General features: G+C 43.9%; 1 protein-coding gene across 4 annotated transcripts in view; it reads left to right on the forward strand.

Annotated features, from left to right (window-relative positions):
- Positions 1-23,910, forward strand: part of VPS8 (VPS8 subunit of CORVET complex) — a 128,790-nt gene that overhangs the window by 25,747 nt on the left and 79,133 nt on the right. For all 4 annotated transcript variants that reach the window (XM_060242003.1, XM_060242004.1, XM_060242006.1 and 1 more), the window contains 5 exons: positions 1,913-1,964; positions 5,783-5,825; positions 6,713-6,785; positions 13,670-13,789; positions 20,577-20,648. In XM_060242003.1, the coding sequence (XP_060097986.1) occupies positions 1,913-1,964; positions 5,783-5,825; positions 6,713-6,785; positions 13,670-13,789; positions 20,577-20,648 (360 nt within the window). The remainder of the gene's footprint in view (positions 1-1,912; positions 1,965-5,782; positions 5,826-6,712; positions 6,786-13,669; positions 13,790-20,576; positions 20,649-23,910) is intronic.

Consider the following 23,910-nt stretch of genomic DNA (forward strand, 5'->3'; position numbering starts at 1 on the left):
GTATGTCCCAGATATCTGGAATACTAACCATATTTGAACTAATCTTCTACAAGCATTGTGATCTGCCTCTCCATAGAACTTGAGTCTTGGAGTCCTAGAGCGAAACAGTCCAGTTTTATTTTTCCTCTTTAATTGTAACTGAGATCTCTATAAGAGAATGCGCCTTTGGAGAATATGGAGTTATGGTTGCTTGGATTTGATCTATTGCCAGTTCTGTCTTAGTGAAATTAATCAATATTGTGTGGGAGCAGATAACATTGCAAGTTTTGCTTCTGGTATAGAAGCAGATTATATGACCATGCACAGGAGGCAAGGTCAGCTTTTAAGAGAAAATAATCTGAAAGTAATGACACATTCATAATGATAAATACCATCTACATACTTTGTTGACAACTGTTAGGCAGTGAACAAATCTCTTATCCTTAAAGCATAATAATGGCCCAAGTTCATTATTTCCTGCCTAGGTAGAAAATAAACAGCATGTGGGTTGTTTGTGTGATGATGATGACACCTTACCTAGTCATCAACATGCTTTTTATTCTGGTGAACCATCAAAATAATCAGTTTCCTTTTGTGGAAATGTGTTATATTCTCTGGCTATATAGACCTTAAGTACCTGTGGGATGTATTGACTGTTTTGTGTCTGAATTAATGGTAAACACTTTCTAAAAGTCACTGCTAAATATTATGGAATTGGTATAATTAAGTGTTGTAGTGAGCTTAACTGCAGACAAATTTCCTATAAAGAAATATAGGATTCCTTTATAGGAAATTTATACAATATCCATACACATACAATGTCCATACATATTTATTTGCGCACATGTGTATTCGGGAAGGGGCTAATAGTAGGGTTACAGATTTTATTAAGAATATTATTAAGAATAAATTGGTTCTAATTTGGTTTTAGCTTGGCCTATCAGCGACATTGTCCAATGCTTACTATTGAGAACGTTCATCCTTCTCCTGCCCTCAGTTGTTCATGTGCTGGCCTGGTCCTTTCATTTTAATAGCCAGATTGGTGGTGTGTCCAGAGAGACAGCAATGTATAACAGAAAAACCACCTTTTCCTTTCTGTATTGGCTAGGAAGTCAACATGTTGGTAAAGGGAGCAATTAATCCCATACTGAGCTGCATCTGGGGGAGAGGAGACTTGGAAACATCTCTGCCTGATGCATAAGATTTAAGCTATGCTTCTGTTTCCCTTCTTGTTACAGGTGTTTAAGCACTGACGTGACCAGAGGTGTAAGCCTTTGGAACATGCAGAAGGGCAAGAGTCAAAGGGCCCTTGACTCATAGTTTGTGGCTGCTTGTCTGTGGTTCTGAATGACCTAGGATTAGAATGATCAAGGACTAGTCTAGAATGTGGTTATTATGCTGCCTGGGTTTTCTCTCTGTTTATATTTTTGTATTTTGTAAGCCACTTTGTAAGACTATGGGTCCTACTGGGAAGAAAGGTGGGGTAAAGTTACTTTAAACAGTGGGGTGTTGCTGAGCCAATGAAAGAAGTGAAGACAGAGTTGGCTGCAGAAAAGTTGTTTCATATAATAGACTGAATGCTCTCTTAACTTATTTCCCAGATGGAAGCAGTGCCTCCTGTATGAAAATTTACTATTTCCTTGTGTGAAATGGTCTTAAGCCACAAAGGAGAAAAAACCCTAGTAATGTTCTTGCAAACTTTGTAATAAACTGATCAAGGCATAAGGACCTTCTTCTACTCACTTTGGCTTGCACTTTAACCATTTAATATATTTTTCTTTGTCTGACTCCTTTTTGGAGATTTTCTGTGTTGTTACTCCTAAACCATTAAGATGGGTGGGCATAGTCTGTACAATCATCAAACATAACAAAGGAAACAACTGGGTTAATTTTGCTGTTTCTTCCCTCCCCCATTTTTTCAATCTTGTTCCAGAAATTATTCAAGGTCATTGCTCCTCCGCTTGCTGCTGGCAAGTCTCTCTCAGGTACAGGATACCTATTAAGTACTTTTTCATTGAATAATTTCTGTTAATAGTAATGTTCTGAGTTCATTTTGGAGTGTTGTTTGCTCTGTTACCTGTTAACTGAGATAGTGAAGATAGTGGTTTTTCTTCTTTCTTAAGCTCAGTATCATCCTGTGCTCACTGATAATTGGCTTTTTTTATTCACATGAGAGGATTTGTACAGATTGTGTGAAACTAGTGTGTAGTTTATCATGAGCACTGATCCAAAATGCATGTTATTCATAACAGTGGATATGGCTTCCCCATTTGTGTGCATATGAAATTACTGTATGTAGTAACACGGCCCCCACAAGCATCTGTTTCTATTACTGGGTATGTGGAGTTTAGTCACCTAGGGTTGCCAGCCTCCAGGTAGGACCTGGAGATCTCCTGCTTTTACAACGCATCTCCAGTTGGCAAAGATCAGCTCTGCTGGAGAAAATGGCCGTTTTAAAGTGTGGACTTTATGACATTGTAGCATGCTGAGGCCCCTCCGCTCTCCAAACCCCACCCTTTTCTGGATCTACTCCTAAAGGTGCCAGGTATTTTACAGCACAGAGCTGGCAACCCTACCTCAAAGAAGAGTTACCTCTCCAACTGTATTCCACACCCTCAAACAGAATTTGTTCTCAATGCCTTCAGCAAGAAAGAAACTAGATGAGTATTTTTCTGGTAATTAGCAACCAGAACCTCTTCCTGTCTCTTAAGAGACTGTTTTTTTCCAAATTCAGAATTACTTTCTTACTGCAGACCACCACAAATGTAGGGTGGAATCTTGGAAGTCTTGTTTTTAGACTTATTCAGAGCTAAGCAGTTATCTCCCTGCCTTTCCATGGTATCTTGGTAAGCATGAGCTAAATTAGGCTTTATTTGTGAGTACAAAATAACACCAATTTCAGGAAGAGTGAAGCTAGTTTTTTTCCCTTGAATCAGCAGTCATTGGACATAAAAAATCCAATGCATGGTTATAGGATGGGGGAGACTTGTCTTAGCAGTAGTATGTGTGAAAAGGATCTAGGGGTCTTAGTGGATAATACTGTGAACATGAGTCAACAGTGTGATGTGGTGGCTAAAAAGGCAAATGCAATTTTGGGCTGTATCAACAGAAGTATAGTGTCCAGATCACGTGATGTGATGGCATCGCTTTACTCTGCTCTGGTAAGACCTCACCTGGAGTATTGTGTTCAGTTTTGGGCACCACATTTTAAGAAGGATATAGACAAGCTGGAACAAGTCTAGAGGAGGGTGATGAAGATGGTGCAGGGTCTGGAGACCAAGTCCTATGAGGAAAGGTTGAAGGAGCTGGGGATGCTTAGCCTGGAGAGAAGGCAGCTGAGAGGTGATATGATCACCATCTTCAAGTACTTGAAGGGCTATCATGTAGAGGATGGTGTGAAATTGTTTTCTGTGGCTCCAGAAGGTAGGACCAGAACCAATGGGTTGAAATTAAATCAAAAGAGTTTCCGACTCAACATTAGGAAGAACTTCCTGGCAGTTAGAGTGGTTCCTCAGTGGAACAGGCTTCCTTGGGAGGTGGCGAGCTCTCCTTCCTTGGAGGTTTTTAAATAGAGGCTGGATGGCCATCTGACAGCAATGAAGATCCTGTGAATTTAGGGGGAGGTGTTTGCGAGTTTCCTGCATTGACCCTGGAGGTTCCTTCCAACTCTATGGTTCTATGACAAAAAAAAAAGCATACAGTTGAGCAAATATTGACAGACATCATCTGAATAAAGGAAAATAGAAGTGTCCTACACACATCCTCTGCCGCTACACGTAACAAGGTAGGTAAACGAAACATCTTAAATTGTTCAGATTATTTGCTCAGGCTTCGTTCATTTTTCCTCTCTACAATCCTTTTGGCCTTCACTTCTCCTTGAGGTCTCACTTGCCTCTACTCTCTACAGTCTGATCATCTGTATCTCTGTCTGTTACTCTACAAGCAGTGTAGATAGGCTCTATTTCCTCTGTTACTGAGCAGAAAATTACCAGCAAATGGAAGAGAAAAAAAACTAGAAAATGTTAGCAGTCTCCATTACTTACATGCAGCTTCATGGTTATCTGGCCAGAATCTTTTGTTTTCTGGGTTACCTCCATGAACATATGAATCAACATCCTGCTAATTTTGCAAAGCAGACTTGGAAGGGATTAAGAAGAGAAAAAGGATGGGTCAAATTTGGATTGTCTTGGAAAGTAGGCTTGTTATTCTTTGAACATTCACAGAATACAACATCTGACAGCAACAGAGGTGTCAAATTCATTTGTTATGAGGGCCAGATCTGACATAAATATCACTGTATTGGGCTGGGCTATGTGTGCTATAAAATATGATGCCGGGTACCAGAGATATAAACTTTATAAAGGACATAGGCAAACCCAATTAATGATATTATTTTTAGTCAAAATACAAACAAAAGCAATTGATTTCTAGCAGTGAAAGCAATTGATTTACTGGGAAACCCACAAAAGCCACAATGAATGCATTTAATCATAGTTTTTCTCCTAGGGATAACATAAAGGGGGGGGGGAGGAATCTTAACATTTTTATACAAATTAGTTACTTTTTGTATATATTTTAAGAGATGTCATCTCCCTTGAAAGTAAATAAGCAAACTTCCCCTGCCCCCATAGACGTAGCCTCAGCAGCTGAGCATGGCTATGAGCTGTCTCTTGCCCTTTGTTTCCTCTCTTCCCCCATCTTACCTCTAAGGATATTGAGGAGGCACACTGAACTCCACCCACCACCAATCCTGTGAATCCCAGATGACAGGGTCTTGGCTCAGGAGGAGGGTGGGAATCAGGCCTGTAGCCAGGGTTTTTTGGGGTTTTTTGTGGGGGAGGGTTTAGGCATTTAGGAACATTCAGGGGCAGTCACTAATTAAATTGAAGATAATCTGAATTAAATTAAAGCTATTCTCATGAACTTTCTCAAATACTTTAGCATACAAATACAATGACTTTGCACAATCATCAGTTAGAGCAATGTTGAGATAGCCTTATAATAAAAAGTAGCTTGGCAATTTCCATACAGGGGCAACTCTGGGTGCTTTTGTTTCCACTTTAAAAGGAAAGCAGCTCCCTCACACTTGCCTTGTCTCAGTCCCCTGCAACTGCCATTCCTTATTCCCAGCAGCACTGGAGAGCTCTGGGGGACTTTAAAAAAAAGTGACTGATACATCACTATAGCATTTCAATGCTCTAATTATGTGTTTACTTATCTCTGATTTTCCACCTTAAAAAAAAACGTCTCTAGCCCTTTTCTTTGCAGATATATGCCTTTTCCCATCTTCACCAAAAAAAAGGGGAGAAACTGGAGAAACTTTTTGAAAATGAAAGCTTGAAATTCAAAGTGTGTACTAGACAGACAATTATAGTATTATAATACTATAGTCATATGGCAATTGCTTTTTTAAAAAAAATGCATTGCTCCAGAGGCAGGGGAAAATTATGGCCTCAGGATGGGGAGGGTAAGGCAAGGGAAATGGTGCTGGTGTAGTTCCCATCTGTCGTATAAACATACTTTGACAGTTATCCTTCCAAACAGATTGTAGAAACCAGTGTTTGGCAAAGATTGCAGCAAAGTGGGAGAGAACAAAGTGGACCACTAGAGGATGATGTTGAGTGGATTCTCCAGGGTTCTAGTTTGGATGCCAAACCAGAGCAAAATATCCAGTGTGGAAACAGCGTAAACAAATCAGCATTTATATAGAATTTTGATAAACCAAAACATGAACCTTAAATAATTTTGCTCTTTGGTTCAAAAGATGACACAATCCTTTCCCCTCCCTCTTTATGTTTTGTAGATGATCAAGTGATTATGGGCAACAAGCTTCTTGTTTATATCAGGTATGGTGCTGTTATAAGATGGTTAATTGCTTTGTTTTGTTGTCTGGAAAGTGAGAGAAAGGCTAGTATGTCACATAGTAAATTAATTTAAACACCATGTATTGCTATTAGCTTTACATTTCTTTCCTGATGTTCAGTGAGCTATTTAATTCACTAACAGTGCTGTTCTAAGCAGACTTACACCCCCTTCTAAGCCTTTAGTGCACTTAGAAGGGTGAAAGCAAGCAAAACTTTTAAGGCCGTTGCAATTAGGACACACAGAGGTACATAGTATTAATGCACATATAACATTAGCTTGCTTGCGAAATGATTATTGAAGGAACACATATGTTGTTAGTCATAACTTATAGCCTGGTGAAAATAATGTTTGTGATTAGCCCTTCCTTGAAGCTTGTTATACATGTGCAAAAATGTTAATGACCAGTATTTCAGGGAATAAAGATTCTGTTGTTGTCTTTATTTTGAACTCTGTCAGATGCACTTCTGACACGGCTCAAATAAAATGGTTTCTTCAATGTAGAGACAATTCCCTGTTCACTTTCTTGTCCATTCTGTGACCGAACTCACTTTGCATATGATCATTCAAGAAAGATGGTACTCAAGTAGATTTGGAAACTATGCAGTAGACTTGGGGGAAGATCCGGAAAGTCAATGTTTGCATAATGTTTTTTGGGGGGAAACCCTGCAGCTTAGAGTGGAATGTGGAGCAAAAACTCCATGTGGAAGTAACCAGTGACTATATGTAGTCTAGGCATCTATGAAAAGAAAGGGAAATATTTTCTAAACTACACTTAAATGTGTGACTATGGCAACAATTCCATTATAACATGATATAGTAATACTATAACTTACAATACTTTAGCTTTGTTCTTGGTCTTTTCTTACAGTTGTAGTTTGGCAGGTCGGGCTTATCCACTAGGCAATATTCCTGAAGATCTGGTGCCCTTGGTTAAAAACCAGGTGGGTTAAAAAATACTGTAACATGTGCTAGAGCAATTTAATTCTTTTTAAAGATGAAAACTGTGGGTGTGTTCAATAGGAAATATATTATGGCCTTTTTTTGCTCCTGATTGCTCTTTCCTCAATCATCTGCAAATACTATATCCTGTTGGGCAGTGGCTGCCTCAGCAGCACCTCAATGTTTTCTGAGTTTTCTGAGCTCAGCTTCATAGGCTATGAGCCTATGGTTGCAATCTAAGAACACTTTTCTGGGAATAAGCCTCATTACATGAAATGGCACAATGACATTGACCATTTTCTGATTAAAGACTTCGTCAGTCTTTGTCTGATTTTCTGACTTTTTTTACAGTGATATCCACTCCCACCCCCCTTTCCTTCAGCTGTACTACTGCTGTAATAAACAAAGCTAAATATCTTTGTAATAGCTCACTGCCAAAATAAAAACAAAACTTTTTTAAAAAAAATGTGTTGATAATGTATATTCCTTCAGGCTTTTTTGGGCTGACACTGCTTCAAGTGGTTTAGTTCATAAATTCTCCTCAGAAATTCAGGCACCACAGCTTTCAGACAGCAAACAGAATAGATCTTTATTCACACAAACACAAGCAGGGTTGGGATATTTACACAGGACAGTCTTTTGTTTTAGTTCAAGATGCTTCACTTTAATTTAGGCATTATACTGGTATAGCTTATTCAGTTAATTTGTTGGTGGCTCTGAGAACACACAAAGTTATTCCACTTGTGCTAGTATCTCCTGTTGTTCCTAAGACTCTTTTAGTCTGGACTGCCAGGTAATCTCTATATATGGAGATTATATATATATATATATATATCTATATATGGAGTCCTCCTTTACACAGCCTGACAGGAGCAACATGCCAGCAGGAGATCTATCTGACAGGTCAGGTCAGAGTGGCCTTGTCAGCAAGCCGGTTCTGGCTGGACAAGGACAAAGGGAAAGTACCTGCTGAAGTCAGCAAGATTATGGACTGCCTTGATTGGCTGATGTACATATATAAGGACTGCATTGCCTGTGTATAGTTCTCTCACTTGAGAGGTGGATGCTGGCGGAGCACTTTGTCACTGAGATCTGTGTTTGTCACTGTTGGAGCAAGAATCTACATAAACCCAGTCTGACAGCTACAGTATGACAGCTGGTGATCTAGCTGCCAGGCTAGGTCACAGTGACCTGATCAGCAGACCGGCTTGAGCCGGCAGAAGCCAAGTGATGCAATCTGCTGAGTCAGCATGGCCAGGATTGGCTGCTTGGACTATATATGATCTGTGTGTGCATCACACAGGTCTCTCCCTGTGAGATGGTGGTTAGGCGAAGCACTTTGTCCGTGGAGGTGATATTGTATAGACTGCACAAGAGAGCACTTGTTGTGTATATATGTTAATACACCTTTTGGCACTAGTTGCACGTGTCTGCCTGATTTTCTTTCCTGAAGCCCTGTGTCGGGCAAGTCATCTCCCTCACTCTGCTACTCCCGCTCCGACAGGGTTATGGGCCCAGCACGCTTCCGCTGCGCGGAGGAGAGAGTTGAGAGTTGAGCTGACTGTGAGTTTGGAAAGAGCCGGAGGCGAGGAACGCCGGTGAAGGACACAGAAGCACCACCGTTCTCTGTTTGAGAGCCAGAGGGACGTCGGCAGCCAGCTGTGAGGAGGAGTCGGCACGATGGCTCAGCAACAGCTTGGAGTAGCCGTTGAGAAGCTCACCTCAGCCAACTACGCGGTGTGGAGCCTGAGAATGCAACACTACCTCAAGCGTGAAGGGCAATGGCTGTTCGTGAGTAACCCCCCTGCTGACTTATCTCCTGCCGAGACTGTGTTATCGGATAAGGCACTGGCCAACATAGTGCTATCTATAGGAGATGACCAGCTGGTTTATGTGCGAGGGAAGGACACTCCCAAGGCTGCCTGGGACGCGTTGAGTGCGGTGCATGTTAGCACCACTGCTGGTTCCCTCATGGCCTTGACAAGGAGGATGTTCCGCACCGTTATGCCGGCTGGAGGGTGTGTGAAAGATCACATCAAACGGCTAACGGACTGTTTCGTTGAGCTGGAGGCAAGAGGCAAGACTGTAGCTCCAGACGACAGAGTGTACATTTTGCTGTCGTCGTTGCCACCTGAGTACACTCCCCTGATAACTTCTCTGGAGACGGTGGACGTAGCGACCCTGACCATGGAATACGTCTGTGCCCACCTGCTTGACTTCCAAGAGAGAATTGCGGCCGTGAGCTGTCCGGGGGTGTCGGCCGGGCAGCGTGCTGTTATCGGTGTGTCCGGGAAGACAGCCAAGAATGAGCCAGCTTTTGCTGCTGGCAGGCGTCCGAAGGTGGAGGAAGTGGAGCCGACTGCGTTTGCAGTCCGTCGCTGCTATGGATGCGGGTCGTCGCAGCACCTGCTCCGAGCTTGCCCTGAGAGGGAGAAGAGGCGGGGGCGTGTGCGGCGAGAGCGGAGGACCGCCAGCCCGTGTGAGGAAGCAACCCGGCTGGTCACGTCTGCAGTAGAGAGCACAGGGTCTGCTTGGATTTTAGACTCCGGGGCAACGAGCCATCTCTGCTGCGAGAAGGAGTTGTTGAAAAACATTGACAGTCCTGAGCATAAGTATGTGAGATTGGCTGATGGGACCACTGCCAATTCTGTTTGCTCAGGCAATGTGGAATTTCCTGCACTGAAATGTATGTTGCAAAATGTGTTGTATGTACCCTCACTGCAGTCTAACCTGTTGAGTGTTAGCACACTGTTTGACCAGGGATACCAGGTGAGATTTGAGAAAACCTGCTGCAAAATCCTGGGAGGTGGGGGAAAGTTGCTTGTGACAGGAAAGAGGGAAGGTAAACTGTATGTGGTCCAGAGTGATTGTGCCCAGGTGGCTCAGGTGTCGAATGAGCCTGTGCACAATAATTGTATACATTTGCTCCATAGGAGACTTGGGCACTGCGGATTTAGGGCGTTAAAGAAAACCCTGGAGCTTGTGCCTAGTTTGAAAGTAAATCCTTGCAAATGTTACTTGGATTGCCAGGTCTGCAAGAAGACCAAAAGCAAGGCGTGTGCTGTTGCTAAAGAAAGCTCAAGGGAAAGCACACGAGCCCTGGAACTAGTCCATTTAGACGTTATTGGCCCATTGCCAAAGAGTCTGTCGGGGAGGAGATACTGCTTGGTGGCCACCGACGACCACACGAGGTACGCGTGGGTTTTCACCATGGTGCATAAGTCTGAGGTGTATAAGACATTCACCAAGTGGGTCAAAGCAGTGGAGAGACAATTAGGGGTTAATCTCCTAGCTGTACAAACCGACAGAGGGGGGGAATTCTTATCTAACCAGATGAAACGTTGGCTGGAGAACAAGGGCATCGCCCACCGTCTGACGAACCCGGCAACGCCCCGAGAAAACGGGCATGGGGCTGTATTGCAGAATGTGATGTATTGCATGTTAGAGGATGCACAACTGCCAATGACCTATTGGGCAGAAACCATACATGCAGCTGTTTTTTTGCAAAATAGGGTTTGGTGTAATACTGTGAAAAATGTGCCTTACAGGTTACTGTTGAACAAGACCCCAGATTTGAGTTCTTTAAAAGTCTTTGGGTCACGGGCTCGGGTTGGCATCCACTCCACGAGTAGCGGGGAGGGGGATGTCCGGGCAGAGAGCCTAATTTTTCTGGGCTACAAGCCAAGGGCCAGGTGTTATCGTTTCTGCAATAGCAAAAGCAAGATAACACTTAGTAAGAGTGCCCAGTTCAATGAAAAAAGCAGCTGGCCAAGGTTGCACTCCTTGCAGAAACAATTTGTCCTGCTGCCAAGTAGCGATAACGATGTTGGAGCGCAGCCCAGAACTCCAGCCCAGGAGGTGGCACCCAGTGGGGCTGGAGAAGGTGAGCCGAATGCTGGCACAGAGCCTGACGAGCAGAGTCAGGAGGCAGAGCCTCAAATGCAGGAACTGGAGGTAAAGTGTGAGAGTCAGGAGGTTCAACACCCAATTACAGGGGCAGAGCAACCAGCCCAGGAGGTGGGAACAGAGCAACCCGAAGAAGACAAAGCTGGTCCAAGCACAGGGCCACGGGTGTCTGCCAGGTCCACCAAAGGCCAACGTCCCGCTAGGTACAAGTGTCCCTATGTCACTCTGACTGTCAATCCAGACCCACCCGGATTTGAGGAAATGTTAAAAGAAAAGGCTAAGAAATGGAAAGCCTGGGTGGCAGAGTGCGAGGCAAGGGAGAAGGAGGCTGAAGCCAAGCGTCTGAAAGAGCTGGCTGAACAGGAACACGATGATGTGTTTTACAATCATGATGAGTTCCTGAACGAATTCCGGAAAGGGTTCCGAGCTACGTAAATATGAACTGTAATGTTGCTGGTGGACATGTATGTAAACTGTGTAAAGTGTTTTGGTGCACTGGGTTTAAATAGATTAGGAGGTGTGTTGGAGCAAGAATCTACATAAACCCAGTCTGACAGCTACAGTATGACAGCTGGTGATCTAGCTGCCAGGCTAGGTCACAGTGACCTGATCAGCAGACCGGCTTGAGCCGGCAGAAGCCAAGTGATGCAATCTGCTGAGTCAGCATGGCCAGGATTGGCTGCTTGGACTATATATGATCTGTGTGTGCATCACACAGGTCTCTCCCTGTGAGATGGTGGTTAGGCGAAGCACTTTGTCCGTGGAGGTGATATTGTATAGACTGCACAAGAGAGCACTTGTTGTGTATATATGTTAATACACCTTTTGGCACTAGTTGCACGTGTCTGCCTGATTTTCTTTCCTGAAGCCCTGTGTCGGGCAAGTCATCTCCCTCACTCTGCTACTCCCGCTCCGACAGTCACTGCACTAGTTACTTTGTATATAGCTTGTAAATACACTGTTTTAATATTAGTTGCAGGTGTGTGGCTCACTTTCTTACCAGAGCTCACTATTGTACATATCTCTATTTCTCACTCTGCACACACACGCACCGATACAGGGGTGGGCAACGGTAGCTCTCCAGATGTTTTTTTTGCCTACAACTACCATCAGCCCCAGCCATTGGCCATATACACCATGAGAATCACCTCAATTTCACCTTATCCAGGCCCTTTGGCAAGCCTTTCCAGACTCCTAGTCTTTTCTCAGCTGTGTAAAAGCTTTCTATGAAAAGTGTGTGTGACTTTTTTTTAACACCAAGGAACTTTCTTGTTTGAGGCTTCCTTTATTTAACTACCCTCTCTCTCTAGAGGTAATCAAGAGAATTTGGTCTCTAGCAACAGTTTTCCCTCAAACTGGCTGCTTTTTTCACAGATCTGCTCTCATATGTTGACCCCATTCAGCCCTTATATTTGTATTCTTATCAATCCCACCAGATGGGTTCTATCAGAATGTAGTGCCTAATTAGGATTGCCAAATCCAATTCAAGTAATATCTGGGGATTTTGGGGATGGAGCCAGGAGACATTGCGGGTGAAGCCAGGAGCAAGAGTGTGACAAGCATCATTGAACTCCAAGGGAGTTCTGGCCATCACATTTAAAGCACACCTTTTAAAATGCCTTCCTTCCATAAGAAATAATGAAGGATAGGGGCACCTTCTTTTGGGGCTCATAGAATTCGACCCCCTGCTCCAATCTTTTTGAAACTTCGGGGTATTTTGGGGAGAGGCACTGGATGCTATACTGAAAATTTGGTGCCTCTACCTCAAGAAACAGCCCCCCCCCCCAGAGCCCCAGATACCTGCGGATCAAATATCCATTATTTCCTATGGGAATAATACTCCATACAGAATAACAGAGTTCTCAGCAGGCATTTCTTTCCCTTCTCCCCACTTTCTGATGACCCTGAAGGGGGGGAGGACCTCCAAACCAGGGGATCCCCTGCCCCCACCTGGAGATTGGCAGTCCTAGCTATGCTGCTTTCGCTCTCTCACACACACACACTCATACCCACCCACTTACTTGCTCTAAAACGAAAGCAAAACAAACAGAGGGCTGTGCTTTGAAAAGCTTCTGCTACTGATCCCCATGAAGTACTTCCTGCTCAACTTTAAAGGCACACACACACAGGCATTTTGAAAGGGGGCCCGTTTGCAGGTTTCTAAACTTGCCGGAGATCTAGAGGTAAGTGGTGACTATGGGGGCGGGGCTTCCCCCGCCAGCCAGCTGACTGGGGGCGGGGGGGAGCCTGTAAAACCAAGGGATTCCCTGCTAGGACCTGGAGATTGGGAAGCCTATGCCTAATATATGGCCATGAGGGATTTAAATTTCTGTGTTTGCTGTATAAAGCATAGGGAGAGGAATGTGTATGGGTTAAGTTAGAACATGTTGCGTATAGTACGTGAGCTCAGGGCAAATCTTAATAATATCCATTTAGAATTAGAATTTTCACCACTGGTCTGGTCTACATCTCCCTCCCCCCTCGTTTTTGGCCTGCAGTTCACCAGATATTCTTGCTCTATTTTCTGTTTTAAATCTTGTTAACAATATTTTACCTATCTTTTGTTTATTCTTATGTCCACATACTAGATTCAATGTTTTAGGAAGAGATTCATGTTTTTCTAATAAGCTGGAAGGCAAGTGCCTTTCTGCCCTTTGCCAGAATGCATCATTTTGGGCAACCTGTGGTGATAATGTCTGCTGAAATACCAGCGAGCAGCAATAAATGTCAATAATTGTGAAAATGGATGTAAGAAACAATGTGATATGTTAAACTGAAATACTCTGCCTACTGCTAAGCCGTTGACCTCATGCCATGATATACATTTTCAGCGCAGAGGATAGTAGTTAAGGCACAGCACACTGTATTGAAAACTCATTTACTGTACTCTAGAAGGTTTCTGGAATTGATAAATTTAGAACAGTTTCTTCAGTTCTTTATACATTAATTATGGGGAGACACCATTCATTTTTCGTTGCAGGTCTTTGAATTTCTTATTCGTTTGCACTCAACTGATGCACCAGTAGAGGAAGAAGTTTATCCCTATGTACGTACGCTGTTACACTTTGATACTCGGGAGTTTCTGAATGTGCTTGCATTGGTAAGTGGCAAAAAATTACCGAAAAGTTATTGTGGAAGAAATTCCATCATTCTACATTGAATTTGCTTTATATCTTTTTAGCTGAGCTTTTTACTAATCTAAATTTTTAATCTGTCATTACTTTTAAATTTGTGGATTATGATTCTTGTTATTCTTTAATGGCAGAATTCAACGGCACCACAAGATCTATTTATGCTGCATTTTTCTTAACCTTGAGGAACCAACAGTCCCTTCCATTATTATTGGAAAACTTGTTAGAAGAAAGGAGATTTGAATTACTGTCATACTTTCTGTGCTAGCAGATTTCCCTCAGTGGTGAACTTCCTGGCTTTAAACTAGTTTAGGCTCATTGTATATTGAGTAAGATGATTGCATAAATTAAGTAATTGCTGTATCCTAAACTTTCTGTAATGTAAGCATAGGGAGCCATTAGACTGTTTGAATGGATGTTATTATAAAGCGATGTAACTCCCCATGCTGCCAAACTAGTTTATATGGTGACCAGTTTGTCTAGTAGTATGGATTCCTTTACTTAGCTGGGTAAAGTATAAACTATTATACAGTAACAAAGATGCTCAGCATATAATTTTAGCATAGAAATAGCTGCAAAAAGATCAGTCCCTGCAGTTACTCCTTTTGGAAGCCAGAGGCTGCCATGGCACTATTTATAGGAATAGAGAAACAGATGACTCTCTCTGTTTTCTCTTTTGATTTTAATGTAGGGCAGAAAATGCATGTGTGAACTTTTGATATTTTAAAATTGCAAGGGATGATCAAGGTTGGGGAGTGGGGCACAAGGTGACTTCAGGCCCTTTCAGATCATTTTTGGATCATCAGCTCCAAGTTAATTGCTGATAGTTTTACACTGGACACACACAGTTACACTGCAAATTGTGGTTGTTGATAGTTTTGCCTAAGGTACACTTCGCCATTGTTCAATACAAAGTAAAGAAGACATGTTGAGTTCTAAATTATTTTACTTCCATTATAATCCCTTTCATTGATCTCTCTACTTCCACTTGCATTTGCATCTTGAAATGGGGATGCTGCTATGCAGTAAGGATACTAAAACTTGTGGAACATGTGAACAAATTATGCCAGTACAAGACCAGTGTTACTATATCTCAGATTATTGTTACTCTTGAAGTAAGCAGCTGGAAGAGTTGTTGAACTAAATAGGCTTGGAAGTGTGTATTTCTGTTCAGGAGTTGCACTGTTAAATTAATTACATCTCATGTCACTAAACAGTATCATTGCCATTTATTAGATGTCAAACAGGACAGATATAACTTCTCTACTGTTAGTGGAGTACTCTAGATATTTATATTCTGGGTTATTTATTTTAAGTTGACTCATAAGACACATCTCCACTCCCACCATATACCCTTATGCCTTACCATCACATTTCTGGTTATTGTCTTTTTTAGAAGCATTGTCCTCTCTTCTGTTGCTTCTGCCTACTCCTTAAATTCTGCAGTTTCCACCTTCAACACATCCCTGTCCTTAGTTCATTTGCTTTCCTCTCTGTATGAACTAATCATTCTTCTGATTCCCTGATTTGGGTTACCCTGGTCCTTTCAAAACCTAGCTCAGACATAATTTCTCTGGGTCTGGTGCAAAGCTATAACATTCTGCTCACACAATCATCATACTCCATGCATGAAAGAGACGAGGAAGTGTATTTTGTTTCTGAAATGACATTAATGGAATGTAGAGTTGCCAAGTCCAATTCAAGAAATATCTGGGGACTTTGATGGTGGAGCCAGGAACAAGGGTGTGACAAGCATAATTGAACTCCAAGGGAGTTCTGGCCATCACATTTAAAGGGACAGCCTTTCTTCCATAGGAAATAATGAAGGATAGGGGCACCATCTTTTGGGGCTCATAGAATTGGAACCCTTGGTCCAAACGTTTTGAAACTTGGAGGGTATTTTGGAGAGAGGCCCTAGATGCTATACTAAAAATTTGGTGCCTCTACCTCAAAACATAGCCCCAGAGCCCCCAATCTCTCTCTCTCTCTCTCGGCTTGACTTCACGAACGAAGATTTAAGAAAGGTGCAGTAGTCCACGTCTGCTGCATGCTCGCTGGTGGCTGACAAGACCAATGCGGGACAGGCAGGTCCGGCCACAGGGGCTGCAGGGAAAAGTCTGATTTGGGGTTGGTGCTGTAGCAGTACAATTCTTCCTCAATCTCCTTTTGTCCTCGAGACCAGCTATGCGTGCGTTCTCAAAGAAAGAGACAGCCTGGTGGATGGTGTGCCTCCATGCTTTGCGATCTGAGGCTAGGTCAGACCACTGGTGATGGTTGATGCAACAGGTACCAAGGGATTTCTTCAAGGAGTCCTTGTACCTCTTCTTTGGTGCCCCTCTATTTCGATGGCCGGTGGAAAGTTCGCCATACAGGGCAATCTTGGGAAGGCGGTGGTTTTCCATCCTGGAGATATACCCTGCCCAGTGCAGCTGCGTCTTCAACAGCAATGCTTCGATGCTTGTAACCTCCACCCGCTTGAGGACTTCAGTGTTGGTCACAAAGTCACTCCAGTGGATGTTGAGGATGGTGCGAAGGCAGCGCTGATGAAAGCGCTCAAGGAGTCGCAGGTGATGACGGTATAAAACCCACGATTCAGAGCCGTAGATGAGGGTTGTCATCACAACCGCTTTGTAAATATTGATCTTTGTGCCTTTTTTCAGATGTTTGTTGCTCTACACCCTTTTATGCAGTCGGCCAAATGCATGGTTTGCCTTTGCCAGTCTATTGTCAATCTCCTTGTCGATCTTGGTGTCTGAGGAGATGATGCACCCCAGGTAGCTGAACTGCTGGACTGTCTTCAAAACTGATTTCACCCACAGTGATGCAAGGAGGGTGATAATCTTCCTGGGGTGCAGGCTGGTGGAGAACTTCTGTCTTCTTCAGACTAACTTCTAGGCCAAATAGCTTGGCAGCTGCTGCAAAGCAGGACGTCATATGCTGCAGAGCTGATACCGAGTGGGAGACAAGTGCAGCATCATCAGCAAACAGTAGCTCTCGGATAAGTTTTTCCATTGTCTTGGAGTGGGCCTGTAGTCGCCTCAGGTTGAACAGGCTGCCATCAGTGTGATAGCGGATGTAGACACCATCGTCGTCATCTAAATCTGCTGCGGCTCTTTGAAGCATCATGCTAAAGAAGATCATAAAGAGAGTTGGCGCGAGAACACAGCCTTGTTTTACACCTGTGCCTATTGGGAAGGGCTCCGAGAGGTCATCGCAGTGTCTAACTTGGCCTCGCTGGTCTTCATGTAGCTGGATGACCATACTGAGGAACCTTGGGGGACATCCTAAACGTTCCAGATTTGCCACAGGCCGTTCCTGCTAACAGTATCAAAAGCTTTGGTAAGGTCGACAAAAGTCACATATAGACCCTTGTTCTGTTCTCTGCATTTCTCTTGGAGCTGCCTGAGAACAAATACCATGTCGGTGGTGCTCCTGTTAGCTCTGAAGCCACACTGGCTCTCTGGGAGGAGTTCTTCTGCAATGGTGGGCACCAGTCTGTTCAGGAGTATTCTAGCAAGGATTTTGCCTGTGATGGAGAGCAGGGTTATCCCCCGGTAGTTAGAGCAATCTGACTTTTCCCCTTTGTTCTTATGTAGAGTAATGATGATTGCATCGCGAAAGTCCTGTGGTAGTTTGCCTTGTTCCCAGCAGGTGACAAGTACTTTGTGAAGTGTGCTATGTAATACTATGCCCCCATGCTTCCAGATCTCTGGTGGAATTCCATCAACTCCCGCTGCCTTGCCACTTTTCAGTTGCTTGATGGCTTTAACAGTCTCTTCTAGGGTGGGGATCTCATCCAACTCTGTTTTCACTGGTTGAAGTGGGGTGAGGTGGATTGCTGAATCTTGAACTACGCGATTGGCACTGAAGAGAACCTGAAAATACTCCGACCACCGGTTCAGTATGGATGCCTTGTCTGTGAGGAGCACTTAGCCGTCTGCACTACGCAAGGGACTCTGAGCCTGATATGATGGACCATATACTGCCTTCAGGGCTTCGTAGAACCCTCTTAAATCACCCGTGTCTGCACACAGCTGGGTTCTCTCTGCAAGCTTGGTCCACCACTCGTTCTGAATGTCTCGAAGCTTGCGCTGGAGGTTGCCACATACAGCACAAAAGGTTGCTTTTTTCCCAGGACAGGAGGGCTGAGCAAGATGTGCTTGGTAGGCAGATCTCTTTTTCGCCAGTAATTCTTGGGTCTCTTGATTGATCTCGTCAAACCAGTCCTTGTTCTTCCTTGTGGAGAACCCGAGGACTTCTTCAGAGGTCAACAGGATGGTAGTTTTTAGGTGTTCCCAGAGTGCTTCTGGAGAAGGATCTGTGAGGCAACTGGAAGGCAGCTTTAACTTCGGCTGACTGAAGGCTGCCAACCTGAAACTTCCTCCGGGGGATACCGCCTCTCCTGGGTGTAGATTTAAAGTGAAGACGGAGATTGCAGCGTACAAGACGATGATCCGTATGACATTCTGCACTGGGCATTACTCGGGTGTGTAAGACATCTCGAAGGTCTCTCTGGCGCACCAGAATGTAGTCAATAAGGTGCCAATGCTTGGACTGTGGGTGCATCCAGGTTGTCTTCAGACTGTTCTTCTGCTGGAAGATAGTGTTGGTAATGGTGAGCTGATGCTCCGTGCAGAATTCTAGCAGGAGGCGCCCGTTATCATTGCAGTTGCCAGTGCCGTGTTTGCCAAGTACTCCTTTCCAGGCTTCCGAGTCTTTACCTACTCTGGCATTGAAGTCGCCAAGGATGATCACCTTGTCCTCTGTAGGGGTCTTCCGTACGAGGTAGCGTAGATCAGCATAGAACTTGTTCTTTTCTGCAGAATCTGCTTGAAGGGTTGGGGCATACACACTGAAGAGCATGCTGCTTGTTTTGAAGTGGGAGGCGCATAGACATGATGCGATCTGAGTGACCTGTTGGCAGGTTTTCGAATTTGGAGGCAAAGGAATTCCTGACCATGAAGCCAACGCCAGAAAGGCGGCTCTCAGCCTTTGACTTACCCAACCAGTAGAGGGTATAGCCAGCACAGTGTTCTTGAAAACTACCTTCCTCAGGGAAATGGACCTCACTGAGAGCTGCTATGTCGATATTCAACCTGAGAAGTTCGTGGGCAACTAGAGCAGAGCGTCATTCAGGGCGACCACTGTCTACTGTGTCAAGCATGGTTCTGATGTTCCAACACGCAAGCTTTAGTCTTTGCACACTTTGTGAGGCAGGTGCATGCCTTTTCTTTGTTGTTATTTTTCGACCGCAAGTAAGGATGCCCGTTGACCGCGGCTAGCCAACTGGGGGGGGGGGGAGGAGATGAGCTTTATTTAGGCCACCTTTTCTAGGCCCCTCTCCATACGGAGCAAGCAGTGCTGTCCCTAAATAAGGCTGCTTGGTTGTTCAGGGTGCTGCCGAAAAATGCTTTCATCTCCGGATCAGCATCAGGCGACCAATACCCTGAACCGCCTACATGCAGGATCGGGACTGCGGCTTCCAGTGGCATCTTCCACCTGCCGTTTCGCCCCTTGCCCATTTTTGCAGGACTTGGTATATTGTGGGTTATGGATGTGGATACCCTTCAGGCCTGCGCAGAGGAATTTTTAGGTGAAGCGCAGTGTGCGCAGTACTGGCTCCACCCTTTCACCATGGGGTCATCTGCCATGGCCCAGTAAGCCGGGATGCCGGCAGCGAGTCCTCCAGGTGGTAGATGTTACATTAACGAGCTCTGTCTGCCCGGGCTTGATGTTAGAGTTTTCCTTCTCTTGGCTGGCGAGGTTGGTGAGCCCAGCCTGCCCATCCAGTTATACTGCCGGACATTCGGTCGCACCATGACGTGGCAAACTCTGTGAAAACGGGGGTGGGGGGGACCAGCGAGAAGGTGTTGCCATGGATGCAGTAATGTAGGAGAGGCCATTGCAGTGACCATCTGCCAGGCATGGCCAGACAGTGACCATGCAGCATTCACTACACCGGGAAAGGAGAGGCGATGTATTGCGCGTGCACTTTCCAAGGGGCGGCAGGACACCCAGAGAGAGCCCACCCCCCTAATACCCACAGATCAATTCCCCATTATTCCCTATGGGAATTGTTCTCCATAGGGAATAATAGAGTGCCCAGTAGACATTTCCCTCCCCCCCACGCTTTCCAAATATGGGGGAGGGGCTTCAAACCAGGGAATCCCCTGCCCCCTCCCTCTCTCTCACACACAAATATTTACTGGGTCTTGTTCCTGCAGAACTTTACTTCATCTGAAAACGAAAGCAAAACAAAGGGAGAGGCCGTTCTCCGAAGCCCTTCCTGTTTTCTGCTTCCTGCTCAGCCTTAAAGGCACATATTTTAAAAATGGCCCTGCAGGAGCTCTAAAACTAAATGGTGATTGTGGGGGGTGGGGCTTCCCCCGCTGGCCAGCTGGCTGGGGGCGGGGAGAAGCCTGTAAAAATGGGGGATCCCCCGCTGGGACCTGGGGATTGGGAAGCCTAATGGAATGACATGACATTCTAGGCTCCAGTGATGTACCTGTCTTTTCTTCTTCAACCTCATACTTTGGTGCTGTTTGATAGCTTTGTTCACAGTCAGTCACCTTGAATGCCTCTGAAGAAGAGAGTTGGCACTGGAAGTAATATTAGAATGAGGGGACATAGGAAGTGTGTTTTTTGGGGTGGGGGTGGGGGAAGTGCTGACTGTTACTGGTAGGCTTCATTTCACATTGTTTGTGGGTTAAATTGTGAGATGTTTTTCCTCTCTTTCCAAATGATTATCTGTAATAGACATTTGAAGACTTTAAGAATGACAAGCAAGCTGTGGAGTATCAACAAAGAATTGTAGACATCCTTCTCAAGGTAAGTTTTTTTTCTCATTTGTTTTAGTTATTCTGCAGTTGGAGAGGGATGGTGATTCAGTGGTAGAACATCTGCTTGGTAAGCAGAAGGTCCCAGGTTCAATCCCTGGAATCTGCAACTAAAAAGGGTCCAGGCAAGTAGGCATAAAAAACCTCAGCTTGAGACCTTGGAGAGCCGCTGCCAGTCTGAGTAGGCAATACTGACTTTGATGGACCGAGGGTCTGAGTCAGTATAAGGCAGCTTCATATGTTCAGTTTGTGCTGTGTGATAGCCAGAGCAAAGGTGGATTCTTTCTAAATTACATGCACATCCTATCACTGGCTCAGAATGTTTCCTTTGATAAGTTCATCATTTATGTGGCTTGCTCATTTATAATAAGTGTATAATAATTCCTTTTTACTACAATTTTAAAAAAGGTATTTGGTTGAGAAATATTTTCCGGATCTTAATATAATTCACTGCTACTTCTGTGGTTGTGCTAATATGAGCTGGCTGAGTTGGCCATCCCAAATGATGTATAAGGTTTACTAGATGGTGGGAAAATCCCCCAAAACCCTACCATCATGAATTTAGTGGGTGACAGGATTTCAAGTGGAGTCTGACAGGAGTCAGTTCTAGCTTCGTTTCTCTGTATTTCTTTACCACTTATTTGAAATGTGGCATAAAGTGGTAAACATATTAATATTGGTTTACACAAGTAGGAAATAAAAGTATAAATATGACAGAATAGTTATGCAGAGTGATCTTGTCCTTTGTAAGTTGTGACTCTTTTCTATTGTGTGCCAATGAAGCCAAAATGTTTTGAAGTGTATATATGGTGAGCTAGATAGGTGGGATATACTCCCCTCTGAAAGAATCTGTGCTGAAAAGTACTAATGGTGGAATCTTCAACAGTTATCTGTTGATGTCAATGAACTTAGAATGATGTAATTCTGCTTAAGATTCCACTATAAGGCAACAAAGAAGCGTGAACACAGGATAATTGCTAGTACAAATGGCATCAAGTTCAACCATATGACAGAATGATTCAATAAACGGCAGAGTTGAGAACTGACTTTATTCCAGGTGCAGACTGCTAATAGTACTCACAGAGATAATCTTCTTTTGAACATAAAACTTTACAGAAAAGATGTTGTACAGAAGAATTAAATACATTTTTTTACAACTGAGAAATAAGATGTATAGCAAAAGCTGTCAAAATCTGTTCACTCAGCCTTATATTAGTCTGCTGTGAGGGCTTGGTATAAGCATATATAGCTATTAATTCACAGAAGATGAAATTAAAGTTCCATGTTTTAGCCATGATGCTACACCAGGTCTCACCATTTTAAATGTGTTGCCATAGGTTAGTTTCTTAGAGTAAGTTAAGGCATTTGCCATTTGTCTGCAGTTTCTTAGTCCTTATCATTAAGTAAATATCTACTTTTTCTTAAATCTGTCTGCAACTGGCAGAGTGGATGAAGGAAGATGGTTATTAGCGCCCTGCATTTGCTACTTTTAGTTCTGGTGGCTGCCATTTTTTCTAGTGTAGTCCAACAGGTGTGTGGCCGCGGCGTGTTCTGAGATTCTTTCTTCTGCGCTTCAGCTAGCAGACATTTTTGACTGCAGGATCTTGTGTATCATGTACCGTACTAACCCTATTAACTGAGGACACTCATGTTTTCTAGACAGGTGTGTCTGAGCTTGTATGCTTCTTTTGCTGAACATAGTTTCAGTTTGTCAGGTTGTATAAGCACTGGTGTAGCCAGAAAGTGAAGGGAAGTCTTGCTGACAGATGAGAGATCTGTCTAAATGTTCTCAGCAGGAGAAAGGCAGCCTCTCTCACACAAATTGTCTGAGGGACTTGGAGTAGACTCTAAAAGAGCAGGAGAGAAGAAACAATTAATTTTGGAATAAAGAGGCAACTGACTATGACAGGGATTATCATCATGTTAATGTTTGCACTAATTCTACATGATGATATCAAACTTCACCTTACTGGCTGGTATTCTAAGAAGCTGTATAGGTGATGTACTAGATAAACCAAGGAATGTTTGTAGACAGTATACCTGGCTGTAGAGTGATAAAACTGCCTACTAAAAATTGGATTATTGCATGAGATTTATAACTGACTGTTCAGCAAAGCAAAAATTTTGAACCCAAATATTTTTGTGAGTCCTGTAAGTCCTTTTAGTGCATAAACCCTGCCCACCCCAAGAAAACCTTAAGGTGCTAAGGCTTATTTGAGCACTCTCTGTTATAGCACTCCCAGGTTAGCATCTTCCATGTTTGTTTCAGTAAGCTTTGTAACTGATTTTTTTAAAAAAAAATCTTTAAACACCTGATCCTAGCCAGTCAAATAAAACTAATGAAACCATAACAAAAACGAAGATGCAGGCAAAAATGTATCACTTTGTCAAGTGATGGCAGAGGCAACAAGCCTTCATCCTTCTTGACATTCCACATCGTCAAGTCTGACCTAAAGTCCTCCCAGATACATCTTGTAAAGATCCTCACAGCAGTTGGGTTAGCAGTGGCAGCTGGCCCTTTAAATGTCAGGTAGGCACTGACAGATGGCCCTTTTACTGCTATTGGGAAATCAGCTGTTGCTGAAAATCAGCTGTTGGGAAGCTCCACCCTGGGGGCAGGGAAGGGAACAAGGAGGCAGAAATCGCTCAGAAGCCTTACAGGCTTGGCCACACCCCCAAAGAGAGAGGCCGCTGGGCATGCCCCAGGCCTGGTTAGGGCATTTAAAAGGTTAGAGGGAGAAGGTATACCATCTTTGGCTCCCAGGTCAGGAGGGAGTAGAGCTACAGGAGAGGAGGATGAATACAGTGGTGCTCAATCTCTGCTTCTTACTGACTGAGATCAAGGAAAGGCACTTAAGCCAAATTTGACCCTGGTGGGTAATGGCTGGGGCCAAGATCTTTATATGCTTTTGTTCTAATTAGGGTTCTTGATCTCCAGATGGGGTCTCTGGAGATAGGCTCCAGTGATGATTGGAGATCTCCCAGTATTACAACTGATCTCCAGGTGATGAAGATTAGTTCACCTGGATAAAATGACCACTTTGGAAGGTTGACTTTATCGCATTATACCCCATTGAAGTTCCTCCAGTCCCCAAATCCCACCCTCCTCAGGCAGGCCCCATCCTCCAAATCTCCAGGTATTTCCAGCCTGGAGATGGCAACCCTACCTGGAATTACAAATGATCTCCAGATGACAGAAATCAGTTCCTTGGAGAAAATGGCTGTTTTGGTGAGTGGACTGCATAACATCTTGT

The sequence above is a fragment of the Heteronotia binoei genome, chromosome 6, assembly GCF_032191835.1.
Source record: "Heteronotia binoei isolate CCM8104 ecotype False Entrance Well chromosome 6, APGP_CSIRO_Hbin_v1, whole genome shotgun sequence".
In the NCBI taxonomy this organism is placed as follows: Eukaryota; Metazoa; Chordata; class Lepidosauria; order Squamata; family Gekkonidae; genus Heteronotia; species Heteronotia binoei.